This window comes from Durio zibethinus, chromosome 2, assembly GCF_047325235.1.
Source record: "Durio zibethinus cultivar Kanyao isolate XHJ-2024 chromosome 2, ASM4732523v1, whole genome shotgun sequence".
Classification (NCBI taxonomy): Eukaryota; Viridiplantae; Streptophyta; class Magnoliopsida; order Malvales; family Malvaceae; genus Durio; species Durio zibethinus.
This window is the reverse complement of record NC_143163.1, coordinates 39,493,270-39,520,843: the sequence shown is the minus strand read 5'-3', so window position 1 is coordinate 39,520,843 and position 27,574 is coordinate 39,493,270. Positions and strand designations below refer to the sequence as shown.

At 36.3% G+C, this 27,574-nt stretch overlaps 5 protein-coding genes across 7 annotated transcripts; 4 read left to right on the top strand and 1 right to left on the bottom strand.

Moving 5' to 3' along the window:
- The first annotated feature begins 152 nt into the window (after positions 1-152).
- PFT1 (phytochrome and flowering time regulatory protein (PFT1)) lies at positions 153-8,715 on the top strand. Of its 2 annotated transcripts, none has more exons than XM_022921250.2 (15): positions 153-354; positions 1,247-1,277; positions 1,657-1,720; positions 1,814-1,944; positions 2,739-2,948; positions 3,033-3,098; positions 3,495-3,705; positions 4,347-4,414; positions 4,492-5,334; positions 6,211-6,264; positions 6,470-6,498; positions 6,730-6,798; positions 6,873-6,957; positions 7,227-7,313; positions 7,810-8,715. In XM_022921250.2, exons 1-15 carry the CDS (start codon positions 257-259, stop codon positions 8,437-8,439), a joined length of 2,676 nt encoding a protein of 891 aa, XP_022776985.2. In that variant the 5' UTR covers positions 153-256; the 3' UTR covers positions 8,440-8,715. The 2 variants fall into 2 exon arrangements, with proteins under 2 accessions (XP_022776985.2, XP_089613104.1); XM_089756978.1 differs by having other exon boundaries at positions 3,466-3,705.
- Positions 8,716-9,822: 1,107 nt separating this feature from the next.
- Positions 9,823-13,341, top strand: LOC111317641 (lysine histidine transporter-like 6). Its single transcript, XM_022920078.2, has 8 exons — positions 9,823-10,474; positions 10,564-10,706; positions 10,809-11,192; positions 11,947-12,340; positions 12,546-12,651; positions 12,754-12,845; positions 12,939-13,007; positions 13,103-13,341. The coding sequence occupies exons 1-8, from the start codon at positions 10,451-10,453 to the stop codon at positions 13,199-13,201; spliced, it is 1,311 nt and encodes a 436-aa protein (XP_022775813.2). The 5' UTR covers positions 9,823-10,450; the 3' UTR covers positions 13,202-13,341.
- A 472-nt stretch (positions 13,342-13,813) lies between these two features.
- On the top strand, positions 13,814-16,466 carry LOC111318399 (ATP-dependent Clp protease adapter protein CLPS1, chloroplastic-like). The gene is made up of 3 exons (XM_022921249.2): positions 13,814-13,974; positions 15,388-15,538; positions 16,009-16,466. The coding sequence occupies exons 1-3, from the start codon at positions 13,911-13,913 to the stop codon at positions 16,268-16,270; spliced, it is 477 nt and encodes a 158-aa protein (XP_022776984.1). The 5' UTR covers positions 13,814-13,910; the 3' UTR covers positions 16,271-16,466.
- A 572-nt stretch (positions 16,467-17,038) lies between these two features.
- LOC111318398 (GDT1-like protein 4) lies at positions 17,039-23,363 on the bottom strand. 2 transcript variants are annotated; one of them, XM_022921248.2, is made up of 13 exons: positions 23,172-23,363; positions 22,988-23,056; positions 21,287-21,346; positions 21,128-21,175; positions 19,820-19,908; positions 19,637-19,673; positions 19,484-19,531; positions 18,483-18,551; positions 18,357-18,401; positions 18,200-18,261; positions 17,986-18,058; positions 17,798-17,879; positions 17,039-17,355 (listed from the first exon to the last, which is right to left on the bottom strand). In XM_022921248.2, exons 1-12 carry the CDS (start codon positions 23,187-23,189, stop codon positions 17,811-17,813), a joined length of 687 nt encoding a protein of 228 aa, XP_022776983.1. In that variant the 5' UTR covers positions 23,190-23,363; the 3' UTR covers positions 17,039-17,355; positions 17,798-17,810. The 2 variants fall into 2 exon arrangements, with proteins under 2 accessions (XP_022776983.1, XP_089613132.1); XM_089757006.1 differs by lacking the exon at positions 17,986-18,058 and having other exon boundaries at positions 17,128-17,355.
- Positions 23,364-25,044: 1,681 nt separating this feature from the next.
- Positions 25,045-27,574, top strand: LOC111317640 (protein ASPARTIC PROTEASE IN GUARD CELL 1). Its single transcript, XM_022920076.2, has one exon. It carries the CDS (start codon positions 25,708-25,710, stop codon positions 27,178-27,180), a length of 1,473 nt encoding a protein of 490 aa, XP_022775811.2. The 5' UTR covers positions 25,045-25,707; the 3' UTR covers positions 27,181-27,574.

Here is a 27,574-nt window from a genome sequence, read left to right as displayed (position 1 = left end):
TGTGACTTTCTCCGAGTTGCTTCTCGGGTCGGGTTTGGTAATTAAGTCAATAAAAAAATTAGTCTTTTGTTTAATGAAAAAAAGGGAAGGTAAAGCTCAGGTACGGTCCTAACTCCTAAGCATTTAAGCCAAAACAAGCTTCTTTTTTTTTTGTTTTTGGGAAACCCTGGTTTCCTCTCTCTTTGCAATTTCCTTGCCTATGTTGCATTGCCATTAGCCCATGAGGATTGTGTAATCTTAGTACACAAAGCAGCAGATGGCGGACAAGCAGCTGATCGTGGCCGTTGAAGGCACCGCGGCCATGGGTCCTTACTGGCAAGTCGTCGTCTCTGATTACCTCGACAAGATCATCAGGTTTCTGTTCTTCCTTCCTTCTTTCTTTACCTTTTCTTTGACTCGGATTGGTTTTATAGTTTAATAATTCGATTAATACTCGCTAAGAAAGCTACAAACTTTGTTATAAAGTATAGATTTTTTTTTTTTTGAATTTCCACTCCTGTATGTGAAAATTGATGCCAATATTTGTGAAATACTCTTGTCAAAATTTCAATATAACTTTTGCTTATTAATTTATGCGCTTGGGGTTTTCTTTTTTTTTTTTTTTCCTGAACGCATTCCATTGAATCGTTAATACAAGAATGAAATTTTATTGTCGACTATAGTGTTAGAGCAATTTATAGGGGGCCATTCTATGGTTTTAGTGATCTTGCAGTTTCCTTAGTACTTAGAATCTAGGGAGTAGTTTTTCTTTTTTCTTTTCCCCCTTACAAGGGCTGTGGGTATTGGTTATTTTTAGCATCCTGGATGTGTTTTCCCATTGGATAATAGAGTTTGTTGTATAACCTTTCTTTCTGCCTTGACTTGCGCTGTTCTTTTGTAACTCTGTTGTGAACTGACTGGAATTTCATCTTTTTATTAATATACGTGATGAATTTTGATCATTGTGTTTTGCTAGTTTGTTTCTTCTACCTAAGCTATATCTGACATTCTTTATAAAGTCCTGAAGCGCTTGCTCTACCTTGAGAAGCTTGTCAGATCCTTAAAAGATTGCTAAAATGAGAATGTTTGCTTCAGCTTCTATTAAGGTTCTGAGGTTTCATTGGGGAGAATGACCATACTGATTGTCTTTTTACCCTGCGTCGGTTTTATGGCTGTTGACCTTTGTTAGTTATATGCATGTTTTGTACTTAAATATATTTTGGGTATGTATATTTTTCTTGTTTGATAGATTCTGGTAATTCCACAGGTGTTTCTGTAGTGGCGAGTTAACTGGGCAGGTAAAAAGGCTTTTTCTTCTCCTTCTTTCTTCCATTCTGATTAGCTACTTTTCTAAATGCATGGTAATCATCTTGTTATACAGCATTAACTGTTACTATGCTATAGAGGCCTTTTTAGTTATACTACTACTTGGCACATGATATCAGATAATAAATTGAATATTTATCGTAGATGATTTAGCAAAAGGCAGCATCATTTTTTGACCATGGCATTAACTAATAATTCCAAATTTGCATGATGGAATTAGCATTCATTTGTGTGAACTTAGAGAGCCATTTAAGTTTCAAATTTTCTGTCCGGTCAGTTTAAGATATCTAGTTTGTTCAATATTGTGCTTTCTATGTACATGTATTAATTCAGTCATCTTGTTTAATACAGAAGAATTCTACATCCAATGTTGAGCTTTCATTGGTCACATTCAATACTCATGGATCATACTGTGGTATGTTTTTTGTTCTTTTTTCTTTTTTCCAACTTGAAGTGGGCTATAAGTATCAAAACTACATTTTTGTGGAAAATGTGGTGCTATATGCAGCTTGCCTTGTACAACGTAGTGGGTGGACAAAAGATGTTGATATTTTCTTACAATGGCTGTCGGCCATACCTTTTTCTGGTGGTGGTTTCAATGATGCTGCAATTGCTGAAGGGCTTTCTGAAGCGTTGATGGTATGCAGTGTCAATTTTTTTTATGTGATTTTAAATGCATTTGTGCTTTGATTTATGCTTTCCAATTGATAATTATTTGTGCAAGTCTTCATTTTTTATTCCTTAATGATTTGTCTCCTTAAATTAGATGTTTCTTCCAACAAGTTAAGGAAATTCTACTTAGTTGGTTTTCTCAAGATTTAAATTTCACCTAAAAATCTGTTTTCTCGAAGATATAATTTGATTATAAGGATGCCGTAACTTTGCATATTGCCACAGATGCCATCAAATTTTTAGGAGAGCAAATGAGGGAAACCTAGATGTGAGCATTATTGTAATATAGACCTTTATTTAACCTTTCATCACTGGCTCCATCATAACAGAAAGGGGGGAAAGAAAATTCATAATTATTCTCTTGGCACACAACCATGGTACTCCAGTGTAACGTATTGCTGAAGGCTATGAGCCTATAATGTGAAATTTTAGGTTTTTAAGGGTTATGCCTCGCTTTATGATGAGTAAAATGCCTCGCCTTATGCTTTTGCTTTTTAAAACATAGGCTAGAGGTGATGGCAACTAGAAATAGAAAATTTTGGGTAACTTGCACCAGAGGTCCTTAACCTCTTTAAGTTGGTTAAATTATCTAACTTTTATATTGTTCCATTTTATTCCTCATCTTTATTGAAATGCTATCAATGTGGTCCTTCCAATTATTTAGTCAATTAAAATTGACAGATTTTGCCCATGTAGGCCTGATATCTTTATAAATGCCCATGACATTTTATTCTTTTTTAATTGTTTGATGTATTTCTTAGATGTTTCCTATTTCTCCAAATGGAAACCAAACTCAGCAAAATGTGGATGGGCAAAGACATTGCATTCTTGTTGCTGCCAGTAATCCTTATCCCTTGCCTACACCAGTCTATCGACCACAAATTCAAAACTTGGAGCAAAGTGAAAATGTTGAAGCACAGACAGAGAGTCGTCTGTCTGATGCTGAAACAGTAGCTAAATCATTTGCACAGGTAGTTCAACAGTATTTTGCTTCTCGTCTCCTAGTTCTGGCTTTCCTTTTTAGGATGTTAACTGACCCTTAGTTTTCTTTGCAGTGTTCTGTTTCTTTATCTGTGATATGTCCGAAGCTGCTTTCAAAGCTAAAAGCAATCTACAGTGCTGTAAGGATCATGATGATAACATTTCTTAATCCGTTTTCCTTGTGACTCTTTGGTTCGCAAACATTAGATATATTGGCCATGTCTTCCTTCAGCTACAAGTCTCTTTGCATGAACTTTTAATAAAATATTTTAAGGGATGTATGCTCTGTAACCTGTTGGTTGGACCATGGTGATAGTTCCATAGGACGTTTTGAAATTTGTCCCTGATATATATGAAGCACTGTCTAAAGTACGGATGAGCTTTTGAAAGATATTCATATAAATAAATATCTGGAAAACTATTTATTTAGTAGATTTTTGCTAGACTTTATCCTAGATTATGTTCTCTTTACTTAGTCACTAATATTCTCTGCTAACTGGATGCTAGGTGTCCTAACTGCATTTTCACAAATACAGGGAAAGCGAAACCCCCGAGCACCAGATCCACCCATCGACAATGTTAGAAACCCTCAATATCTTGTTCTGATTTCAGAGAACTTTATGGAGGGCCGTGCTGCTTTAAGTCGTTCTGGCGTTCCAAGTTTGGCAGCCAATCAGAGTCCTGTGAAAATGGACATGGCTTCTGTCACTTCGGTTACAGGGCCAGCTCCAACTCCTGTTCCATCAGGTAGTGTATGCTGAATCTGTTGGTCCCTTCTGATTGAATGCTGTTTTTAACTGGATACTGACCATCACATGTGACTGACTAATTTGCGTGCTTAGTTATATTTGTCATTCTGCTCTCTTAAGCATAATAGCAAATAGAAAAGCAGGGAAGTAACTATATTATGCTGGATACTAAGCCTCTCCTCCTGTAACCTTGTGTTTTCTTATCCTAGTTCTGACAGGTCTGATTTCATTCTGCTAGATCCTCAAGATTGCCTTTTCAGTTTTCTTTATTAAAGAAGCCTTCTTAAAAGATTACCAAGTAACAGAAGCTCTTGGCCTTTTACCAATGGATTTGTTTCCTCTTCAGCATCAAAGAAGTAAAAAAAACAATTATCCAAAAAGCCTAGATATATCCCCTTCTATTGCTGCACTTAGTAATGAAAAAAGAAGACCTGTTCTGTATCTGTAACCTTGTTGCTCACTTCATTTCTTTTAATAATGCTAATCTGTAGACAGTGCAGTAGATATAGATTTATGCACACCACTTGGAAATATAAAAATTGATCTCTAGAGAATTCAACAGCTGTGACTAGTTGTAGGCTTTTTATTCATTGCTGTGACCAGTTCTTGCTTAATACTTGTTTTCTGTTTTATTTTTAGTGAATGGATCTATTATGAGCCGGCAACCAGTTTCTGTCGGAAATGTTCCTACTGCTACTGTAAAAGTTGTAAGGATCGTGCACTTTAGTTAATCAAAGGTTGTTTCTGTTGTTATTTGGATATGTAATTATATGGTATCATTCAGGAGCCCACAACCATAACATCCATGGCAACTGGGCCTGCTTTTCAACATATTCCATCTGTTCCACGTGCACCTTCTCAAGCAGTCCCAACCTTGCAAACTTCTTCACCATCAACTACCACACAAGAGGTGATGACAAGTGGTGACAACATGCAAGAACTAAAACCTTCTGTAAGTGGTATGACACAGCCTTTACGTCCTGTGCCTCCAGCTGCTGCAAATGTGAATATACTAAACAATCTTTCTCAAGCACGGGTGATGAACTCTGCTGCTCTCACTGGAGGAACTTCTATAGGACTTCAGTCAATGGGTCAAAGTCCAGTGGCCATGCATATGTCTAATATGATATCTAGTGGAATGGCATCTTCTGTGCCTCCAGCTCAAACTGTATTTTCATCTGGGCAATCGGGTATGACTTCATTAACTGGCTCAGGAGCTCTGACAGGGACTGCACAGGTCCCACCAAACTCAGGTCTTAGTTCATTTCCTTCTGCAACTTCTAATGTAGCTGGAAATTCAAACATTGGAATTTCACAACCAATGGGTAATGTTCAAGGGGCGGTGAGTATGGGCCAATCAGTACCTGGCATGAGCCAAGGAAACCATTCAGGTGCACAAATGGTGCAAAGTGGAGTTGGCATGAGCCAGAACATGAGTGGTCTTGGTCAATCAGCTGTCTCTTCTGGAACTGGCATAATGATTCCTACTCCAGGAATGTCTCAACAAGTACAATCTGGAATGCAGACACTTGGAGTGAGCCACAGTTCAGCTGCTAGTATGCCACTATCACAACAGACATCAAGCGCTTTGCAGTCAGCACAATCCAAATATGTTAAAGTCTGGGAGGTAATCTAGGGCTTTATTTTAGACTAGTGATGATAAATATGCTGTTTTAATGGAAAAATCTCCTGCAATGAGCAGATGTTGAAAACTTTCCATGTGCATTCCTTCTAAACTCTAGCTGTAGTTTATTTTATCTTTTGTTTTTACGCATATATCATGCTAGAAGGAACTATAGTACTTTTCATCTTTGTATTATTGTGTGACTTTATATCTTCCAATAAACCATATTTTTACTGAGAGTTATTGTTTTGCCTGAAGGAGACATATATGCTGCATACAATCTCTTAGGAATAGTCTTGCTTGGAAGTTTGCTGTTATATCAAATTTTTTTAATAATCTTCTGATCACTCCTTGAATTAAACAGGGATATTATCCTCCATGACAAGTAGAAATTTCTTAAGGCTCTATGTTTGTTGTAAGTCATGTGATGAACTCTGGGTGGCTAAAAGTTGAAACAGCCTTATTCTTAGTACAACACTTCTGAAGCCTGTTAAGGAACAGGGACTGGAATGTTGTTGATGCTTCTGTGAAAACATTCCAAGTTTGCCATTTACTTGAGAGGGCCCATAAACCTGTGTTGTCTCCTGCCGAAGACACTACCTCCACCTAAATTAGTTATAAAATTAGGGGTTTTGTTAGTTCCACCAAAGTACTGTTTTGAGAGGGTGATCAAGATTTTTAAAAAATAAGATTGCTATGCTTTTGACTTTACTTTTCTCCTTGTATAATCTTGACTTTTTTGACTGTCCCTTGAATTACATTGAAATAACATTGATGATTTTATGTTTTATATTAAATCTCTTGGTACCATTTGCCTCTTCATTGTTTTATATTTGCTTGTGCGATTGCTAACATCCCTTGAATGGTCAATATATACAGGGAAATTTATCTGGCCAGAGACAAGGGCAGCCGGTGTTTATCACCAGATTGGAAGTATGTTCACAAAAATCTGATGATAATATTACTCCAAATATAGTGCACTTCCATTTTTCTCTTTATATTTTGTTTTTATTCGTGATTTTTTTTTTTTAATGAATGACTTGCATACTTTGCTTCAACCACACATTTGATATTGGAGCTATTTCATCTGCATTCTCTAATTTGATTCATAAACCTTTTGCTTAAAATTTTTTTGCAGGGTTATCGGAGTGCCTCGGCTTCTGAGACGTAAGTCTATGGTTAATGCAAGTAACTTGTGAATTTTTTTTCTTCTCTTTCTCTGATAACCCCTAGAGGAAATAATAAATGATAAAAAATGCCTTCATTCTGTTTCTTTTACACATGGCCCTACATTTTCTTGCATGGTTTTTGGTTCTTTAATGAGAATATTTTTTTATGTAAATATTTAATGCCAATCTAGGTTATAGAACCTGAGGATTTTGGTTTTTGTTGTTTCAGACTTGCAGCACACTGGCCACAAACCATGCAAATAGTTCGTCTTATATCTCAGGATCACATGAATAACAAGTAAGTTCTAGTTCGTGAAAACACTTGCCTTTATCTTTCAATTTTCTCATAAATTTTGTTTTGTTTAACATCAGGCAATATGTTGGGAAGGCAGATTTTTTAGTTTTCAGGGCAATGAATCAGCATGGATTTCTTGGACAGCTGCAAGAGAAGAAGCTTGTAAGTGGTTGCAGGATAAGTTTCCCTTTGAAGCAATGCAAAATTTCAATTTGAATGTCTTCAAGACTCTTGTAGATCCTCAAATAAGCAAAATTACTGTTGAAGCTTGAGACTTCGTAATTGCATATGCATCTCTTTGAGTGTTTATAGGAACCATTTTGAGTTTTGAATTTCTCAAAATTTTGTCCTATGAATCATTTGTAAGTGTGAAATTATGGAATTATTACTCCTGGATTATTCTGATATAATTTCACTTCTCATTACTGCAGTGTGCTGTAATTCAATTGCCATCACAGACGTTGCTGCTTTCAGTTTCTGACAAAGCTTACCGCTTGATAGGAATGCTTTTCCCGGGGGTGAGAATGTTCTGACTTTGAGTCCAAACTTTAGTTGGTTGAGTTTGGATTATTGGTGTAATCATTATATTCTGATGCCAGTTCTTAGCTTCCACCTTTAACTATAAAATTGTCCCAACTACACAGTTCCAACATTCTACCAGGCCTCCACCCTTCTCTACACAAACCAAAAAAATAAACGAATGGAAAAAGCAGCAAACTAGATGAGTGACCTGTGGCTTTTATCTGAATATTCTGTAGGCTCCATTTTCTTCTTGCTTTTGCTATTTGCTTTTTACCTCTGCTCCTTTGCTAAAATGCAATATGAAATTTGATTGACATAAGAATAACTCAAATGCAGTAACAATCCTAATGTAACTATTTTATATGGAAGTAATATCATTCTTTTTAATTTTCCAAAAATATTACTTGCTTTTTGCAACCAAATGGAGCTTTATCCGTTGTCAGCTACTTTGAGCTTTGCATTTTATTTGAACTAAGCTCTTCGTGGAATCAGGATATGGTTGTCTTTAAACCACAAATATCTAGCCAGCATCAACAACAGCAGCAACACCAGCAGATGCAGCCACAGCTACAGCAGCAACAGATGCCACAGCTACAGCAGCAACAGATGCCACAGCTACAGCAGCAGCAACAGTTGCCACAGCTACAACAGCAGCAACAGTTGCCACAGCTGCAACAGCAGCAGCTTCCACAGCAGCAACAGCAGCAGCTTCCACAGCTGCAACAACAGCAGCTTCCGCACTTGCAGCAGCAACAGCTCTCTCAGCTGCAACAACAGCAGCAGCTTGCCCCGCTACAGCAGCAGCAGCAGCAGCTACCACAGCTGCAACAACAGCAGCAGCAGCTACCACAGATGCAACAACAGCAGCAGCTACCTCAGCTGCAACAACAGCAGCTCTCCCAGCTGCAACAGCAACAGCAGTTGCCCCAGCTGCAGCAACAACAGCAACTTTCACAGCTGCAGCCACAGCCGCAGCTTCCCCAGATGCAGCAACAACCAATCGTTGGATCAGGAATGGGTCCAGCTTATGTTCAAGGTCCAGGCCGGTCACAATTAGTTTCTCAGGGGCAAGTAACATCACAGGCGCCACCTAACATGCCTGGAGGAGGCTTTATGAGTTAATCTGCCATACTTTGGAATTTTCTGCCCTACTTAGAACTTCGTAGTTGCATAAGTTATAAACCCCCAGTCTTTATCAGTATCTTTAGTGGCTAGACACGAGCATAAGTTACGTAGTAACATCTAGGACGAAGTATGTTATGTACTGATGATGCCATTTAACTCATGGTATCTCATGTTGCATTGACAGTTTGCCGTCATTCATGTTTCTTAAATTATGAGGTGGGAAGAAACAAAGGTTTTGATGATGAAAATGACAAATTTAAAGTAGATTTTTAAGTTACTTTCTCATCATCTGGTTGTGTGAAAACTTATATTAACTGGTAACATAAGTGAGGTTAGGTTACATTATTTCATTTTGGAGAGACGGATAGGCACGCCTTCTATGTAATTAATAAGGAATCCAATTTAGAATGTCATACGGTAATTAGACCATAAGTTATTTTGATGATGGGACTTTGAGATTAATTTTGTTAGTAGGTTTCATGGATTATAGTAGTGCTTAGCATCGATCCAATTCCATGCTAAAGTCTCAAATGAGTGATTGATGTTTGCAGCCAAGTAAAGCATTAACCTTTTCTCACACCCTGAACATAAAGTGGTTTAAAAACAAAGCATTCAAAAGAATTTGAAATCACAACAGTACAGCTCTGATGGCTTATCCCATACCCTTTGAAGAAGATAACATAATTTAAATGGCCTCTTTGTTGCCATTATTTAAAGTTTAAAACCCCTCCTCCCAAGAGAGAGAGAGAAAAAAAAAAAGGTCCTGTCCCAGTCAAGTAGAAACTGAATAAGAAAGCAGAAATCTTGCTTAAGTTTTGACCATAAAGCGGTTGCGAAGTTGGGGCCTAGGGGGCCACCCAGATGAAGAAAAAATGATTTGGTTATTATTAATATTTACTAGTAATACTGAAGGAAGGGCCAATTAAGAGCTTAATTAGATTCCATTTGATTAGCTTTGAAATTGTTTCTCCAATTATTACATGTGAATCTTGAAATTTTGCTTAGATGCACCACCTTTTTTTCCTATAAATTTTGAACCGTTAAGAGGAGCCATTTGTATCAGATTCATTCGGATCAGGAATCCATGATCACTGTGATGTAAATATGACGACAATGTTAATGGAAGAATAGTGAAAATCTTTATGTTATCATTGTAATTTTGTGGTTTGCAGTCGGCTTTCGGCCTCTAAAGCTAATGGGGACACCTCAAAAATAAAGACGATGAGCCACACCAACTTGGCATAAACAAGCAGCATCCTTACTTTAATCATTATTTAAGAAACTATGGCTATAATTTCTAGTCCCCATAAAACAAGGAAAAGATGTATAATGGTTTTAGAGTAGATCCAAAAGCACCAACCACCAAAACTTCCCATCATTGGCTTTGAAAAAGCAGAAATGCCAACAATGTCCTTGTGCTCAAGTACAGGAAGTTTCTAGTTGAGCTTCGAGTTGCCTGGCACAGTAAGTCCTCTGATTCCTTAACTTTGATCATGGAGAAGTAGACCGTATCACAATCTCTGTTGTCATAATTAGTCCAAAGCTGTCTAAATCCTTTTAAACTCTCTACATTTTTTTTATAATTATTGACTATTAATTTCTAGTTGAGATTTTTCCAACTAATTTTTTTTTGCATGGTTTGCGACTTTGTTATCTTTTACCCCAAATTCATTAGTAACTACAGGGGGTTTTCGGACACATAGGAATTGCTCTGGGTCCTGGGAAACGGAAAAAGAAATTTGTTTCAAAAATGGAAAAGGGTTAAACAAAGTAAACAATAGCCTTATTTTCCTATTAGGTCATGTAGGATAAAGATTATTAGGCAAGGGAAGAAGAAACTTCAAAAAAAGAAAGGGCTAGCCAAAGTAAATGGGATGTCATTTTCTTACCTTTATTCCATCAAGCAACACAATCATCAACTACTAGCTAGTCCACTACTTAAACACATGATGATGATGACTGAACCCCTACATTCAGGGGATATCTCTATTTTAATTTCTTTGCAAAAATGGTTTCAACTTCTCCTCCAAAGGTGAGAGCATGAATATCATTATAGTTTAGTTATTATCACCTGGACAGTACTAATTACTTTTTTCACTAAGCTTCTTGCCATTTTAACAGGAAGTTCAATCCAACGGAAAATGGGAAGAAGGAGGAGATCCTACTCGCCGAGCCAAATGGTGGTACTCAACTTTTCACACTGTCACGGCCATGATAGGTGCAGGCGTCCTCAGTTTGCCCTATGCCATGGCCTACCTAGGATGGTATGTGGGAACTCAACTCAGTTCTACAAAAACCTTAAATCTCAACTGCTTTTAGTTATGTCCAACAACTTCGGAAAAATTAACTTTCTCTTTTACTCCTAGGGGTCCAGGGACAATGGTTTTGGTGTTATCTTGGTGCATGACCTTGAATACAATGTGGCAGATCATACAACTCCATGAGTGCGTCCCTGGAACTCGATTTGATCGATACATTGACCTTGGCCGATATGCTTTTGGACCAAAACTCGGAGGATGGATAGTGCTGCCTCAGCAGCTGATTGTTCAAGTTGGATGTGACATTGTTTACATGGTTACCGGAGGGAAGTGCCTTAAAAAGTTCATGGAGATTGCCTGTGCCAGCTGCAAACAGCTTAGGCAGTCTTACTGGATCTTGATTTTTGGTGGCATCCATTTCTTCCTGTCTCAGCTTCCCAATTTCAATTCAGTTGCTGGTGTTTCATTAGCTGCAGCAATCATGTCTCTAAGGTCGTCTCTAGTGAACCTAATCTTTTACCCTTTGTAAGCTTCTGCATATAGATAAGATGATATAGGTAAATTTAAAAAATATATGTTCTACATCTAGATAGGTTTCCACCACATATTTATTACAGACTAGATTTCCTCGTCCAGAGAGTTAGAAACTAATACAAGTTTTTCCTAAGTTGATATTCTTTTAAGCGACAATTTTGTAATTACTAATTATTTGTTTTCTCAACTGGAGAAAAAATTCTGTCATCGCAAGCCGCATGCAGAGAACAACCTGGTAAATCTTGATGAAAGGCACAATCACCTGCCAAACCAGCCCGCTGCCCCGCTGCTTTAATTATGTTTGAGCTATGTTCGTGAACTTTGAGTGAGTAGCATATGAATATATGATAACCACTTCTTGGCAGACATTAGGATACCTTCTAGTTACTGATGGTAAAGTAAGGGAGGGTCACATGAGAGGCTCGCCTTTTATGAGTTCTACAGCATTTTGGAGAAACTAAATACAATAACATACAGCAACTGAAGAAAAAATTTGTGGTTGAAGTTCAAGGAAAAGGGAGTGAAAAAGAAGCCTCTGAGAATATTACATGGAGTAGTACTAGTCTACTAAAATTCCTGTCTTTCAAAGTTATATCCATGTCGTAATTTGGATAATGAATTTACAGAAACATACAACCATGCATGTTAATCCAGCAAAACAAGATGGGATTTATCATTGATTTGTTATTAATGCCTCTTCTTATAATTGCAGTTATTCAACCATAGCCTGGGCGGGATGCTTGAGTCATGGTCAGATTGACAATGTGAGCTATGAGTATAAGAACACAAGTCAGACAGATTACATGTTTCGAGTATTCAATGCACTTGGTCAAATTTCATTTGCATTTGCCGGTCATGCAGTTGCCCTAGAAATTCAGGCCACAATTCCATCCACTCCAGAAAGGCCTTCAAAAATACCTATGTGGAAAGGTGCAGTTGGAGCCTACTTCATAAATGCTATATGCTATTTCCCTGTGGCCATGATAGGATACTGGTCATTCGGCCAAGATGTTGATGATAATGTACTCATGGCACTCAAGAAACCTGCATGGCTCATTGCCTCCGCAAACTTGATGGTGGTTGTTCATGTCATTGGAAGCTACCAGGTATTCCTTTTTCTGGATAATAGCTACCAGGTATTCATACACAATTACATAGGATCCTGTTTTGTAGCGTAAAGCTACATAATAACAAACTACTGCTAGATGAGAAATAAAGGCCAAGCACGATAAATTTTCATAGTAACTCCCAGAAAAGAAACAAAGAATGCTAGCAGCTAAAATACTAAACACAAGTAGGAAATCTTTGCAGGTTTATGCTATGCCTGTGTTTGACTTGCTGGAGAGGATTATGGTTAAAAGGCTGAACTTCCCACCAGGAATTGCACTGAGACTCATAACTCGATCTGCTTATGTAGGTGAGGTTTCCTCTATTCTTATCCTTGGAAAATGGAATCCTAATAAAACTGTTAAGTATATAAATGAAGTTACCTGGCTGCTTGCTTGTTGGATCTTTGCAGCATTTACCCTGTTCGTAGGAGTCACATTCCCTTTCTTTGGAGATCTTCTGGGATTCTTTGGTGGATTTGGTTTTGCTCCCACTTCATATTTTGTAAGCCTCCCACTCATTGCCATTCAATTTTCTCGTACTCTCCTTGCTAACTGCAGCTATATATAACTTAATCTATCATGAAAATTGTTGCAGCTTCCCAGTCTAATTTGGTTGGTCATCAAGAAACCAAAAAGATTCAGCCTGAAATGGTTCACCAATTGGGTAATCAAGACACAATCCCTGCTTCAAAGCATCTGGTAATCAGATGAAGTTTTAATTAATTTGCTGATAATTTTCCGTTTTTATGCATGTTTCAGGGCAGCATATTCATAGGACTGTTCATTATGTTGGCATCAACAATTGGTGGCTTAAGGAATATCATCACGGATGTTTCAACATACAGTTTTTATACATGAATGAATCGTGAAATTTTATGTTGTTTTAATTAGATGGATTTCCTAGTAATCATATATCTTGTAAGATCTGCATTATTATCTTGAGCAAGTTGCAGTAGCATAAAACGGAACAATTAATCCAAATGTCAAGTTTTCTGTAAGTTCAATTTCCTCTCATTTCTTTTGAATGTACAAGTAGATAAGGAACTGGTTTGAAGATAATAACAGACCATTTCCTGATGCGAACACATAAAGGCAAATACCATTTTTACAATGTAATAAAATCAAAGAGCATATGTAAATAGTCTCGTAATCAATTGACGTGTTATATGTTAATAAAAATGTTTTAAAAAAATGGTAATAAGAAACTGTTGCCATATAAGGTTAATCCTTTATAAATTTGCATTTACTTTTATTAATTATAATCATAAACTTAATTTTATCATCTAACTGGAAAGGAAGTAACGAAGAATAAAGTTGCAAACGACGTCGTGACAGCAATCTAGAAAATAGTCGACATGATGAAAAAACTACATTTTTGTGTGCCTACATGAGCCGTAAATAAACCACTACTTCAAATTATATTTTTCATTTCCCCTTCACCCAAAAAAAAATAAAAAAAAAAATAAAAAATATCAATTTCCTAAATTTTTTTTAATAAAAAACAGTGGTTGAAAAACATTTTCATTAGAGAGAGAGAGTGTGTGTCTTTTTGTAGAGAGAGAGAGTCATGGAGACTGCGATACGAGGGAGATTAACCCTCTCACCAAACACTATCTTTAATCCTAAACCAGGTTCTTCTTTCTCTTCCCCTTTCAATTTCTCTTTTGGTTTTTAATTTTGGGTTATGGTAAAGTTTGTAACGTTTCTTGATTGATTAATGACTACTCTGATAAAATGATCATAAACTCATCTGGGAAGTCGTTGTAATTTCGCTTAGTTGACCGTTATGGTATATATTCTGCTTAATTTCTCGAATAATAACCAACCCAAGTTGTAGATACACGAATACTTGGTTAACAATTCGGATTTGAAAGGATGGAGTTGGGCTTCAAGCTGTAGCTTTCTGTGGATTCATTTGCTGAGATGGGTATTTTGAAGACTGTTTTTTTATTATATTGGTAATTTGGTTTAAGAAGAATGCATATGAATGCAGAGATAATTCAGCTTTCTTAATTCGAAGCTTCTTAGCTGGGATTACTTTGAAAATCTTTGAGCCTTGACCTTGTAATTTTTAGAGGTCATATTGATTGATGATTGCCAAGTTAAGTGCAGGGTTTCGAGTTGTGCTGCTGTGCTTACTACTTTCAGGGGGTGGGAGAGGGGGGGGGGGATTTAAGCCTTTGCTGGTGAGGCAAAAGCAAAAATTGCTGGTTTAGGAAAGAACAAAGTGGACATGGATGGAAACTATTATAAAAGAACTCACCTTTATTTTTGAGATTACTGAGGATATGGTCTTAAAAAGGGTAACAGTAGCACGATATGGTCGGTATGGCGGCTTAGCTTGTTGTTGTTTGTTGGTGGGAAAAAGTTCTAGACTCTCTAAGAAATAGGAATATTTTTGTTTAATGAGGCTTTAGCTCATTGATTCCTAGCCGGAGTTCTGTTCTATGTATTTGTTCTATAGTTTTGACTTTTGAGGTTAATAAATTTGGTTGTAGATGATTGAGTCCCTTTAGAAGTACGTACTACTTCATCCAATATAAAGAAATGGAGAAAGCCTGCAACCTAATGAGTACTCTTTCTCCAAATAGTCTAAAATGGTCTCTTGAATCTTAGTCACTGTTTAACACATGAAAATATATATTTTCCTTATTGATAATCAGAAAAATGAACGAACATTTTTTATGCTAGTCTTGTGTTGTTCATTAATCTTGCTTATTTGCCAAAAGACAGTAATTTTTTCAATTTCCAAATTGTTTTATTGACTGAATAAGTTGAACCTACTTGCCTCTGATATCTTGAGCTACTCAAACAAATAGTAATTATTATTAGTTTTTTAAAGAAAAAAAATCTATGGAGAAAGAAATATCAGATATTAGACAGAGCAAAAGCTATAGTCATGATGTTTTTTCTATTCTGTTTCAATTTCCTAAAAATGCCTTCCATTCCCTGTTGATCAAACTTAGATTGGTATCACTAGAGTGCTTATATGGATGGCTGCATATTTTTTATTAATGGTGTTAAATTGATACTATGGAGAACAGGGGATAAACAATCTCTTTGCAAAGGACCATGCGCCAATCGTGGCATTCTCATGGCTATATCAACCGCAGGACCAGGTAAAGGAGCAGGAATTTTGGAGAAGCCAGTTATAGAGAGAACCACTCCTGGTCGTGAATCTGAGTTTGATCTGAGGTGCATGCCCAAATTCAAAATTGTTGTCGGTGGTGTGAAATATTAAGTATTAATATTGTTTTCGATCATTCTTCTCATAAATTTTTGTTGGCATATGTCCCATTCTTGGACCATTTTTTAAAGCATCTATTTGCATACCCTTTTTTGGTTGATCGTTCAAAAATGACTTGCTGGTCATACAAAAGTAATGGGAGCATCCTGACTGGAACATTTCAAGATCTAGAAACTAATTGCAAACCGAGGAGATTTCCATTTCACACCCGTGTCTATTTTGTGTTCACATTTATCACGTGTGGTATTAAAATGGAGTCCAACTATTCACATTGCTTTTCTTTTTATCAGGTTTATTTTTCTTGAATGATGAATTGCATTGCTTCTAAAATGCATTGGCACAATTAGCATTTGCTTCTAATATTTCTTTCCTGAATAGATCTTCTTTTTAAACATTCTTGTGATTATGAATTGCTCAGGAAATCAAGAAAAATAGCCCCACCTTATCGAGTCATACTGCACAACGACAACTACAATAGACGGGAATATGTAGTCCAAGTACTGATGAAAGTTATCCCTGGAATGACCCTTGACAATGCTGTTAATATCATGCAAGAAGCACACTATAATGGTTTGTCAGTGGTGATTATTTGTGCTCAGGCTGATGCTGAAGAACACTGCATGCATTTAAGGGAGAATGGACTTCTGAGTTCAATTGAACCAGCAAGTGGAGGTTGCTAAAGACAGAGACAACCTAATAGACCATTTGGTTTATCACTGTTAAATATACCCTTTTTAGAGTGCTTGATGCTGTATATCTCAGTAGTGCTCTTATTGTATGTATGATCCCTGGACAATACATCCCCTATGGTCAAATTAAAGACGAGAGGATGATACTGATTTTGAATAAAGGTGGCTCTATTTACTATTTTCTCTACCTGAGGCGTTGTTTTCTTTCTAATCAATTTGGAATGAGTTGACAACTTAGAGAATCAAGAAAAAGAACAAAAATGTGGATTGGTCGAAATGAACCTAAAGAAAGACCAGGAACAGGACACGTCTCAGATGATTCCAATCCAAGAAGGGTACCAGGGGGAACAATAGCTTTATTTAGACTTTTGTCTTTAAAACTTTAACGGCCACCAATTGCCTAAGGTCAGTTGCCTCTGGTCATTCTTCCAGTCTAAATCAATGAGTTCCAATGTCCCAGGTGCACGACTTTTATCTGGCATATTGGGAATGAAAGAAAGGAGCGCCATGGTCGAGAGGCTGAACCCACATAATCAGCAAGATTATTTTACATTACATGTCCATTTATGGAGTAAAAGGTCACTCGTTTGTTTATTTTGTTCAAAGCACCTAAAGATGGAACTGGACAATTTATATCTTCAATAGATGTGAACTAATCAACTATAAACTTTTCTATATTTGATAATACTGCCATGAAACCACAAATGAGAGGAAAGACTAACCTACTTAACAAGAAAAATACTGGGACAAGGCAATGAATGGCATGAAGGTCCACATGGTTGGTGATAAATAACTAAATTACTTTTCGTTTCATTGTTACCTTTTCATCGTTAGTTTGCACGTCCAAATATTGTAAAAATAAAAAATAATGAAAAAGAAAACACTTACGAAAGTCAAAATAAAACATAGGACATTGGCATTGCCAAGGTGATACCAACATCACAAAGCTTTCGTTCTTTGAATATATTTTAACTCCTCATAAAAGTTCACTTCCAATGAGATCACGCATAATCATACTCCATGTCCATGACTTGGAAAATGGGAGTTCTGAAGGTCAACGTATAAGTTTGCGATACCTGATTGCACACAAAAGGGACAAAGCAAAATAACCATTACAAACTATATACTGGGAAGCATCCAACATCATATGCATGTGTGAGAGCATGCACTACTACTTTAGGGTAGGCAAAAACACTCCTATTCCAAGAATACTATTCATTTCGAACTGGCTCCCACACCCTGCTCTCGACGATACAATATCAGTGCGTTTAAGAGTGAAAAAGATGACAGTTAAAGTGTGTGCTGTCATGGATGTCTATCTATTTGTGCATGTAAGAGAGAGCACCATGCCTGGAATGAGAAGATAGCAGGTAAACTATTTGGATTTCAGGATATTCAATTGGTTTATGTGAAACATCAAAGCATTAATAGGAAGCATTCCCCTAAATGCCAAAAGAACACCCCCACATCCCCCAACTCTAATGAACAGTTCTCTTGACATCAAAATCTGTCACTAACCATTAGTAAGTCATCAAGACTCTACTGTGAGGAAGGATTGAATTCCAAAAACAATGAAAAGAACTCCACCCAATAGCGCAACCTGCATCAAAATAATAAAAACTTGGTTTTACAAGTTGCTTAAGAAAGTAATATGCAAATCATAACTGTGGCATGAGGGTAAAAAGAAAAGTATGGATCAGGATTACAAGTTTCTCAGATATCTGAGATGCCAAGCTCTTTCCTCCAAGGACAGCAGCAGTGGTGCACAATGCTTGTCCTCTGGAGAGAAAAAAAAGGAAACATTGCTAATCAGCATATACAAAAGAAACCAATTGTGTGAATATATACTGAGTGGTTTCAGAATAGGAAGGAAATAGCATTGCCTCAGTAAATACACGGACATCAAAAGGCAAAACTTACACAATGCCACCCAGAACCACACCAAATGGGTTCTCATCTGCAGCCAAACCAATGGTAGCAAGCTGAAAAGACAGAAAAATACTCAGTCCCAAATAATGAAGATGCAATAGTGACTTGTTACAGAAGAGACAGATGCATTCCATGTGATAAAGTTTACCTGGCTCTTATCGCCCCATTCACCAAAAAATGTGATGGAAAATGCCTGCAAAATAGGCACAGTCAAATGGTTTGAGTATATGCAGGTTTATCAAGATTCAAATTAATAGATTATAGAAGTTATAACCTTCAGAAGAATGGGAGAGAAGAATTGTGCAAGAAATGGCCGCCTCTTCTTTTTCAATTCATCATCAGTCTGGAAACATAGGAAACAGTCAAATGTCTTCAGAATCTAAAACAAGTTATTGAAAACTATAACTTGAAAATATCAAATATAAAGCCAGTCATGAATTCAGAAGCACATGGTAAATAAACCATCACCACTACCATGAACACATATTGACTTTTATCATGGAACAGACTTCATTTCCCAAAATTCATGAGAAAGGATAAAATTGCTAAAGAAATTTTCTTTCCAGACAATTTACAAGAATTCAATAAAGAAGCAGCATATGATTCCATAGAACCATCAATATTTTTCACAATTAATTTGGCAGGTTCAAATCTTTGGCATCCAGGAAATAGAAACAGCTTGTTCATTAAAGAAACAAAGGAAAGAAATTAATGTTGAATGTAAAGGTGGTGATTGAGAGGATAGGGTTGGCTATTTATGGTCATGAAATGTTTGGTTTCGATCATTTCGGGTTTCAAAATAGATTGGTTCAGGTGATTGACTTCTGAAAATTAATTCAAATCAAGTTGAGCTCAGGCCATTTCTATAATAAAAATTTATATTATATTTAAATTTATAATTAAATTGAAGTTTAAAAGAAGAAAATAATATATATTTTGCTTAGTTCAAGTTTTGGTTTTTTTCAAGTTTGAGTTAGGGTCAGGTTCAAGTCGGATCACTTAGCTTCAGAGTTCAGATTGATTCAGTTTTGGGTTGTTGACTTCTAGAGTCAGTTCAGGTAGGGATAGGTAGGGGCAGGTCTTGCAGGCTTGGTCATATTTCCCAGCTCTAGTTGTATGCCTTATACACCCACAAGGAATTTAGTAACAAAAATTTATGTCCAACTAGTAAATCAAATGTCTTTTGATATTCCAAATAAGTTCAGAATCAACAGAAAACATGTTCACAGAAATAACAATATCCTATTTTGTGAAATATGCTTGTTGTTTCTGTACCTTACTGCTCTCCTCGGCCGTTCCTGTGTTAGCATTCCAGTCAGCATCCTAGTTTCACCAATAAAGTAACATTTAAACAATAACAAGGTTTTTTTTTTCCATCAAAAAGAAAATGTCCACTTAAACATCAGGAAATTGATTACAAAAACCTACTAGTTTTGCTTCAACCTCAGCCAATTCTTCAGCCTCCCTGTTGTGGAAACATAATTAGGTCACAACATGATCAATTTACAGTAAAACAAAAGCTTACCCTACCTAAGCCTGACAAATAGAAGTCACACCCATGCAAACGATATAAGAATAATGAAAAAGATTAAAGAGATAAGAAAGCATTACCCATTCTCCATAAATCCATCCCATAAAGACCACAGACCAAATCCAAAGAACAACACTGTCGTTATGTGATGCGTCCATTTCCTAGAGATCTGCATAATAAAAATATACAAGAAGAGAATGAGAGCATTTTTCATACAAGTTTAAAATTGTTACATGTACATGAGTGTGTGGTACATAATTAAATTCGATTAAATTAATCATCCAAGCAGACTGAGCTTTGAATGTTCAGAATGAAGGTTATCAGACTTTTGCACAATATAGAGTTCAACAAAATCACATTCACTAATAAAAGCATATATTACATTGGCTATTACAGGTTTCACTTAGTATCCACCTATCCATACTAAGTCTACATCAGAATAGATTGATCCACATTTGGAAAGGATGCTCTAAAATTTAAGTTCTATGAGAGATTGAAGATTCACTTTAAGTAATTCTGGTAATGGAACGGGTCAGGCAGTCATTCCCACCAAACCAAGTAGTTCTAACTTTTCACATAGTTGATAGATAGGAAAATTAATGCGGAATCAGAATTCCCATATGGTAATACTCAATCAAGAAGCTGAAAATCCCATCAAACTTATCCAAAAACTCAATAATCAAAATCTTAAAATATAAAAAATATCCATATCACATTAACCCAAAGCCTCCTAGCAACTTAAATAACATAATTATTTATAACTAAACCTAAAACCAAGTAGAGACGCAAAATATCAGATATAAGCTTAAAGTCTAATATTTGGAACCATCCTCATGCATTGCATTTAGCCATGACAATCTTCTAGATTATAGGAAAATGTTCTCATAGCAATTCTAGTTAAGAACAAAGGATGCCATCTATATACCACTAAAAGCCATCTCTCCTAAACTAAGTATTTTAACTGCCAAAAGTATGAACCTCATCAGAAAATGCCACAGGATGTTGATAAAATTATCGATGCTAGGAGGACAATTCTATCACAGATAGCAGCAGCACCAATATGAAGGCATTTTATACAGTTATAAGTGGGTAAAGCTAAAGCCACAATTAAGTATCTCCACTGCATTTTGTAACCTGCAACTTTACAGAATATGGATCAATCAAGTTGACTTCAGTTCAGCTCTCATCCTAAACAAGTAGCTTTCCTCCTTTCATCCTATTTGGCAATTTTTCCAGGCAAAAATGACCAAGAATAACTTAGTTCACCAAATATTGCTTGGAATTCCCCAAAACAAGCCTTTAGTGTGATTGTTCAGGTCCTTAAAAAGAAATTAAAATTGATCCACCTGCAGAAGAAGCTTTTTTCAAACAGCAATCAGACCACTTACAAGATTTGGAGCAGCCCAGCCAACAACAGCAGAAAGAATGGTCATCACCTACAGATGAAATATTTCAAATAACTGTGATGCTCAAGAAAACAAAAAAGTTAACAAAGTGAACCTGAATGAAAAAGAGGTGTGGAAAAAGGAGAAAAGAAAAACGCTTACAATTAAAGATGCCAGGCATCCAGACAAGACAAGTCTCCGTGGATGACGCATCGCCAAGATCTTGAAACAAGTAAAATGCAAGATTTCAAAAAATTCAGTGTTCAAGACATTGCAGGAAAAAATGCAGTCAAAGTGGTGATTTTCAGCGAAGCACAGTATTGAGGGATTTAATTTTATAATATAAGCATAAATATTTAAGTAAAATATGAAAACCAGTATATCCTAAAAAAGAAGTATAAAAACACAATTAAAGTAATCTGCAAAACAAAAGAGGTGCTTTCCGACATTTAGGTATATATCAGACTTATCTCCAAAATAAAGCTGTACCAATGACAGAATTAATACTCTTTTACATCATGCACTTGAACTAAATAGCTGTCCACTTAAAAAACCATAAAAAGACATTAGCCTTTTACAGCTTAAACCATGTGCACAGTTGTCAGCTCCAAAACAACCTATGCTCAATTTCTTCATTCATATAGAAGGCTTGCTTAAGTTAAAACAGTAACTTCGAGTTACCATGATAAATACACGAATTTTGACCATAGAAAAGCAAATGACCAAACATTAAAGATATTAATCTCCTAAATGCGCATAATGATATATTGTCCTTTAAGAAATTCATCCACAAGTTGATTCCAGTAAAACCACTTGATTACTAGGATCCATAAATTCAACACTTGCACGGGAAAGACATTTTTACCAGAAAATATTCAGCTAATGATAATATTGTTGCTTAGAAGTTGTTTCCTTGAGTCTAACCAAAGACTTAATGTTCAGACTGGTCTATGCAGGGCAATACAGAGTGTGGGTAGGCTGAAGAATTACAACTTACATAGATGAAATGGAAATGTAGAACCAATATTATTTATTTTAAAGCTCTGCTTTTCTATTTTTGCTAAGTAAGATGAAGTCTAGGAGGGAGGGGGCATTCGAACCTTGGACATTAATCCTCTTAAGGAGAGATAACTACAAATACCAAGATTGGGTTGTTAAAATTCAGCATTTTAAAGCCACTAGCCAAAGGAAATGCAAAAGAGCACGGCCTTATTTTTTGTGAAGGATGGATGGAGAAGATGCAGGTATCATATTTGATCAACTGGCCAGGTAGTTTCTGGGGTACCTCATTTGAAGCCACAGAAACTAACCAGCCAGGTAACTTTTGGGAAATACTACGACCAAGATTTTTTAGAATATTAAACAAAGGAGAAATTATTCCTGTGCATGTGGACCATCTGAAATCCTCCTAATCAAGCAGATGAACTCAAGTTTTTCTTTTTCATCCTATACTCTTTTTTTTTTTTCTCTTTTAAGTAATTTAAACCCATAAAACTTTTTTTCTTTTAGCAGTCTTCTAAAAATTTACTATCCAATCAAATGTATGATAAGCAGAAGTTTAATCTCTTGCTTTCTTATACACACACAGAAAATATATATACATATATATGTATAAAATGATCAATTCAAAACATGGAAAACTACAACAATTTAAAACAAAAAAAAAGAGGTTTTTAAACAAGCTCAATGGTTGTCAAAGTAGGGAATTATTCATTATTGACACCATCTACAATTCAATTTCAGTTTCAACTTTCAAGTCCTTTCTAAATAATATCAAATAGTGAAATTCCAGTGTAATAAATATAATTAGCCAAACAAAAAAAAAGAAAAAAAATCAATAACAAAATAAAAGCTTGGACTAACCGCGGCAGCGAAGAACGTCTTGTCGCCAATCTCAGATAGCACGGTCATGGCTAGAGACTTCGAAAAGCCCTTTCAAAAACAAAACAAGACCAAAAAAAAATGATGATTAGTTGAAGCAATTCAGAACTCAGAATATCAATGAAAGTCTTAATCGAGTCTTTGTTTGAGTTATCAAAAGTTTTACTTGCACAACTGAGCTCATGATTGCAGTTTGCAGAAAGATCTGAGAGAGAAACCCCAAATTTTCGCAGAATATACACTTTTTTGTGTTTGAAGATTGACTCTCTCTCCTCTCTCCGAATGAGTTCGAGCTCTGAGTTGTTCGAGTTTGTGACCCGGACTACGCCCCAGAGGAGAGAGACGACTATACAATCACAAATACAAAGCTCTAATAATAAATAAAATTAAAGAGAAAAAAGTGCCGTATAAAGTTAAAAGAGTGTTCGTTTTTTGGCGCGTGTTGTTCACTTCCTGGAACGAGGGAATCAGGGAAATGGGAAAAGATTCGATTGGATGGCTTGATTTAGTGGCAGACTTCTGTGGCGTTAGGATCACGCGACTTTTTTTTCGCGTAATAAACAATTCCGATTTGCTTACCTGTTTTTTTAATCAAATGCACGGCAATAACCGTCAAACGAAGGTTTTCTTCAGCAGAAAAATACGAAAGAATGTCAAACGAATTTATTTAAGCTAAAAAAACTAGTGAAAGTTTTTTTTTTTTTTTTTTTTTTTTTTTTGGACTGACGTTGGGATATAATGGAGCTAATTTTTAAAGGTTATAAGTTCAAAAAAATTGACATATTATAATGTTTTTATTCAAATAAATATTAAGGTAGGGCATGTTCAAAATTTTGTAAAAAAATTATTTTTATTTATACAAAAAATCAAAACATTCACAATTGATGTAAAAGTTTTTTTTTTTTTTTTAAATATAACTTTAACGAGTGCAGTTAAAATAATCAACATTTTTTGTTTAATGAGTAGTATATAATTGAATTCATATATGTTTTAGCAATATTTTAATTTAACAAATGCAAAATAACACTTCAAAATTTGTAAATAATACCATTTTCATTAATTATGAGTTATTTAATTTTTTTAAGCCAATTGATAGTAATGTAAAACAAAACCAATTAATCATGTATTATTTTTATAAAAGTGAAATTATTTTTTTATATATGCACCATCGATCAAACGATTATTTGTTCTTAATTCGTTGACTGCATAACATCACTAATGACACGAACATTTTTCTAACAATGGATAGTGAAATTTATAAATTAAAATAAAATTATATGGCGTATTAGTTATCATTCCATTTTTATTATGCTGTCATTGAATAAAAAAGTCATATTTGTGAAAGCTTTTGAAGTGAAAGACCTGTTATTGATACTGACCAAACAATACCTATTATGGATAGAGATACTAATTTATTGCTTCACGTTTTCAACTAAAACATCATTTATGTTAAGGATAAATAAAATTCAATTTTAACAAGTAATTATTCATTTTTGTTTTATAATCTATTTATCACCAAAAAAAATTCCACAATATATTTCATGTCCATAACAATTGTTTCATAAATAGACTTTTCACTTTTTTGGAGAAAAATGTAGAAGCCCATAAACAGAAAAGACATCCTGGGCATAGCTACTTAGTTAATTGGGCTAGCAATATGAAGCCCAAGTTAGATAAGAATCGTTGGGATCGGTGGACCTGGACGGTATGACCCTGGACTCTTAAGTTTAGAGTTCTCTGAAAACGCCGAACTCGATGCAATAAGTTTGCTATGATCTGCTTTCAACTTTTTGGTTTTTGTGGGTCAGCTTCTTTTGCTTTTATAATTGACTGAATATTAATAGTTCATTTGCGAAAGGGGAGATTAGTTATAATGAGATTAAAAATAATAATAACAAAAATTATTATAAATGTGATTGAAAAAATTATTATGGTTATAATAAAAAAATTTATATTGAATAAATTTTATTAAAATTAATATTTAAATTTAATTGATAATACAATGAATTTAAATATACTATACTAAAAATACGGTGAAATTTAAATCCCTACTAAATTGATTGCTAAAGCTAGTATTTTATAATCCTCCATCATGGGATCGTGTATTTATCAACTGATTGATAAAGGTTTAGTTTGGTTTTTATATTCGGATTTTAGCCTTTTGCCCATGCTCAAACAAAATTGCCCATTCACGGTTTTCATGTGATCCCCGTCCCCACCACTACTAGGAGGGAGGGTGGTCCTCTCCTCAAGCAAAAATTTCGTCGCCAAAGAGAGTTTTAGCTATCAAAGTCACGGACCCGATCCTGATATATATATTCTGACAAAAGAGGTGCGGTCCAACAGGCCAAAATGGATTCCACAAATGGTCAAAAGACCAGACAAGCAAAAGCAATTATATTATATATGGCGATTGGAGAAGTCACGCCATTGACAGGGGAACAGCCCTTTACAAGTTTATGAAAAGCCCCCAAATCCTGCTTATTAACCGGATGATTTGGATACAAATCAACACTGACAACCACGCAAAGACAATGACCCTCCAGTTCCAAGACTAAATCACCTTGTAAAAAGAATCAAGCTTTGCATTGGTAAACATAAAGAGTATTTCTTCACCATTTCTTTTAGCTCCACTCAAAGCTTCTTCACCCTAACACCAAAGCCCCAATAGCTATCCTCAAATTTCCTTTCTTGCTCAAGAAATGAGGCTTCTGTTTTGCGTTCTGTTCGTTGGTTTCTTCGTTATGGCTCCATTTGTTGCCTGCTCTCGAAGCTTGCCCCAAAGCCCCAAAGCGACGACGGTTCTCGACGTTGCTGAAGCTATTGAGAAAACCAAAAACGTCCTCTCATATGAGCCAACAAAGAAACCAGCATTTGGCCCACTTGACCAAAACCTCTCCGCTTCATCTTCGTCTTCGCTTTCCCTTCAGATTCATTCGAGAGCCTCTATTCATAAAAGCTCCCACCTTGATTACAAATCATTAACCTTATCCCGACTAGAGCGTGACTCAGCTCGAGTTGGCTCACTCACGACTCTGTTGGATCTGGCTGTCAACAGCATTTCAAAGTCGGATCTCAAACCGCTTGATAATGGATTGGAGTTTAGGGCAGAGGATCTAGAAAGTCCTATTGTGTCGGGTTCGAGTCAGGGAAGTGGTGAGTACTTTACCAGAGTTGGAATCGGGAAACCACCGAGTCAAGTGTACATGGTACTCGACACGGGCAGTGACGTCAACTGGGTACAATGCGCACCCTGCGCTGATTGTTACCAACAATCCGACCCAATTTTCGAGCCCGCTTCATCCTCTTCCTACTCGCCACTAACTTGCGAAACACAACAATGCAAGTACCTTGACGATTCCGAATGCCGAAATGACAGCACCTGCGTCTACGAGGTTTCATACGGTGACGGCTCTTACACTGTCGGTGACTTTGTCACTGAAACTATCACTCTTGGCTCGGATTCTGTCGATAAAATTGCAATTGGTTGTGGCCATAATAACGAAGGCTTGTTTGTTGGGGCGGGTGGCTTGCTTGGTCTCGGCGGCGGCCCGCTTTCCTTTTCTTCGCAGCTTAATGCAAGTAGTTTCTCTTATTGTCTCGTGGATCGTGACTCTGACTCAACGTCGACTCTCGACTTCGACTCGGCTCTCCCACCTAATGCCATTACAGCTCCGCTACTTCGTAACCACCAGCTAGACACGTTTTATTATCTTGGTTTAACCGGAATGAGTGTGGGTGGCGAGATACTTCCGATTCCACAGTCAGCTTTCCAAATGGACGAGTCAGGTAATGGTGGGATTATCATCGACTCGGGGACCGCCGTGACTCGTTTGCAGAGCGACACCTATGATGTTCTCCGTGACGCGTTCGTTAAAGGGACAAAGAACTTGCTGTCAACTAATAGCGTGGCATTGTTTGACACGTGTTACGATTTGTCGAAGAAGAGCAGCGTAGATGTGCCAACGGTGTCGTTTCACTTCCCTGATGGTAAAGTTTTGCCATTACCGGCGAAGAATTATCTGATACCGGTTGACTCAGCGGGTACCTTCTGTTTCGCGTTTGCGCCAACGTCATCGTCGCTATCAATAATTGGGAACGTGCAGCAGCAGGGAACACGTGTCGGTTTCGATCTCGGTAACTCCCTCGTAGGATTCGTGCCCAACAAATGTTAAGAAATTACTTGGAAATCCATTTTTACTTTTCGTGAAAAAAAAACAAGTTTCATTTTTTCAAAAAAAAAAAAAAAAAAAAGCTTAGCGAGTCGTGATGGGGTGGTGGGACCGCGCAAGTGGCGACGTTATCAATGTCGGCATTAATGGCATACATAGTAAATTAAATGAATGCACGAGGAGAATAGTGGGCAGAAGCTAGAGTATTGAAAAGGTTGTTGATATTACCGTTACAAATGTTGTCGTTTTTAATTAAAAGAAAGATTCGCTACGATGTAATGAAAACATAATTTACTTGGTGTCAGTGCTGACATGGTTGGATCAGATGCTTTGTGTCTTTTATTTTTTTCCCCTTCGATATAAATACTATGATTGATTTCACCATTATATGTGCCAA

Coding starts and splice junctions, on each gene's coding strand:
- PFT1 (XM_022921250.2), top strand. CDS start 257: ATGGCGGACAAGCAGCTGATCGTGGCCGTTGAAGGCACCGCGGCCATG. Junction 1,278..1,656: donor GTGGCGAGTTAACTGGGCAG/GTAAAAAGGCTT, acceptor TGTTTAATACAG/AAGAATTCTACATCCAATGT. Junction 3,706..4,346: donor TCCAACTCCTGTTCCATCAG/GTAGTGTATGCT, acceptor TTTTATTTTTAG/TGAATGGATCTATTATGAGC.
- LOC111317641 (XM_022920078.2), top strand. CDS start 10,451: ATGGTTTCAACTTCTCCTCCAAAG. Junction 10,475..10,563: donor TTTCAACTTCTCCTCCAAAG/GTGAGAGCATGA, acceptor CCATTTTAACAG/GAAGTTCAATCCAACGGAAA. Junction 13,008..13,102: donor TGAAATGGTTCACCAATTGG/GTAATCAAGACA, acceptor TGCATGTTTCAG/GGCAGCATATTCATAGGACT.
- LOC111318399 (XM_022921249.2), top strand. CDS start 13,911: ATGGAGACTGCGATACGAGGGAGATTAACCCTCTCACCAAACACTATC. Junction 13,975..15,387: donor TATCTTTAATCCTAAACCAG/GTTCTTCTTTCT, acceptor TATGGAGAACAG/GGGATAAACAATCTCTTTGC. Junction 15,539..16,008: donor GAATCTGAGTTTGATCTGAG/GTGCATGCCCAA, acceptor TGAATTGCTCAG/GAAATCAAGAAAAATAGCCC.
- LOC111318398 (XM_022921248.2), bottom strand. Junction 19,532..19,636: donor CTGAGGTTGAAGCAAAACTA/GTAGGTTTTTGT, acceptor TGGTGAAACTAG/GATGCTGACTGGAATGCTAA. Junction 18,262..18,356: donor AATGGGGCGATAAGAGCCAG/GTAAACTTTATC, acceptor CTGTCTTTTCAG/CTTGCTACCATTGGTTTGGC.
- LOC111317640 (XM_022920076.2), top strand. CDS start 25,708: ATGAGGCTTCTGTTTTGCGTTCTGTTCGTTGGTTTCTTCGTTATGGCT.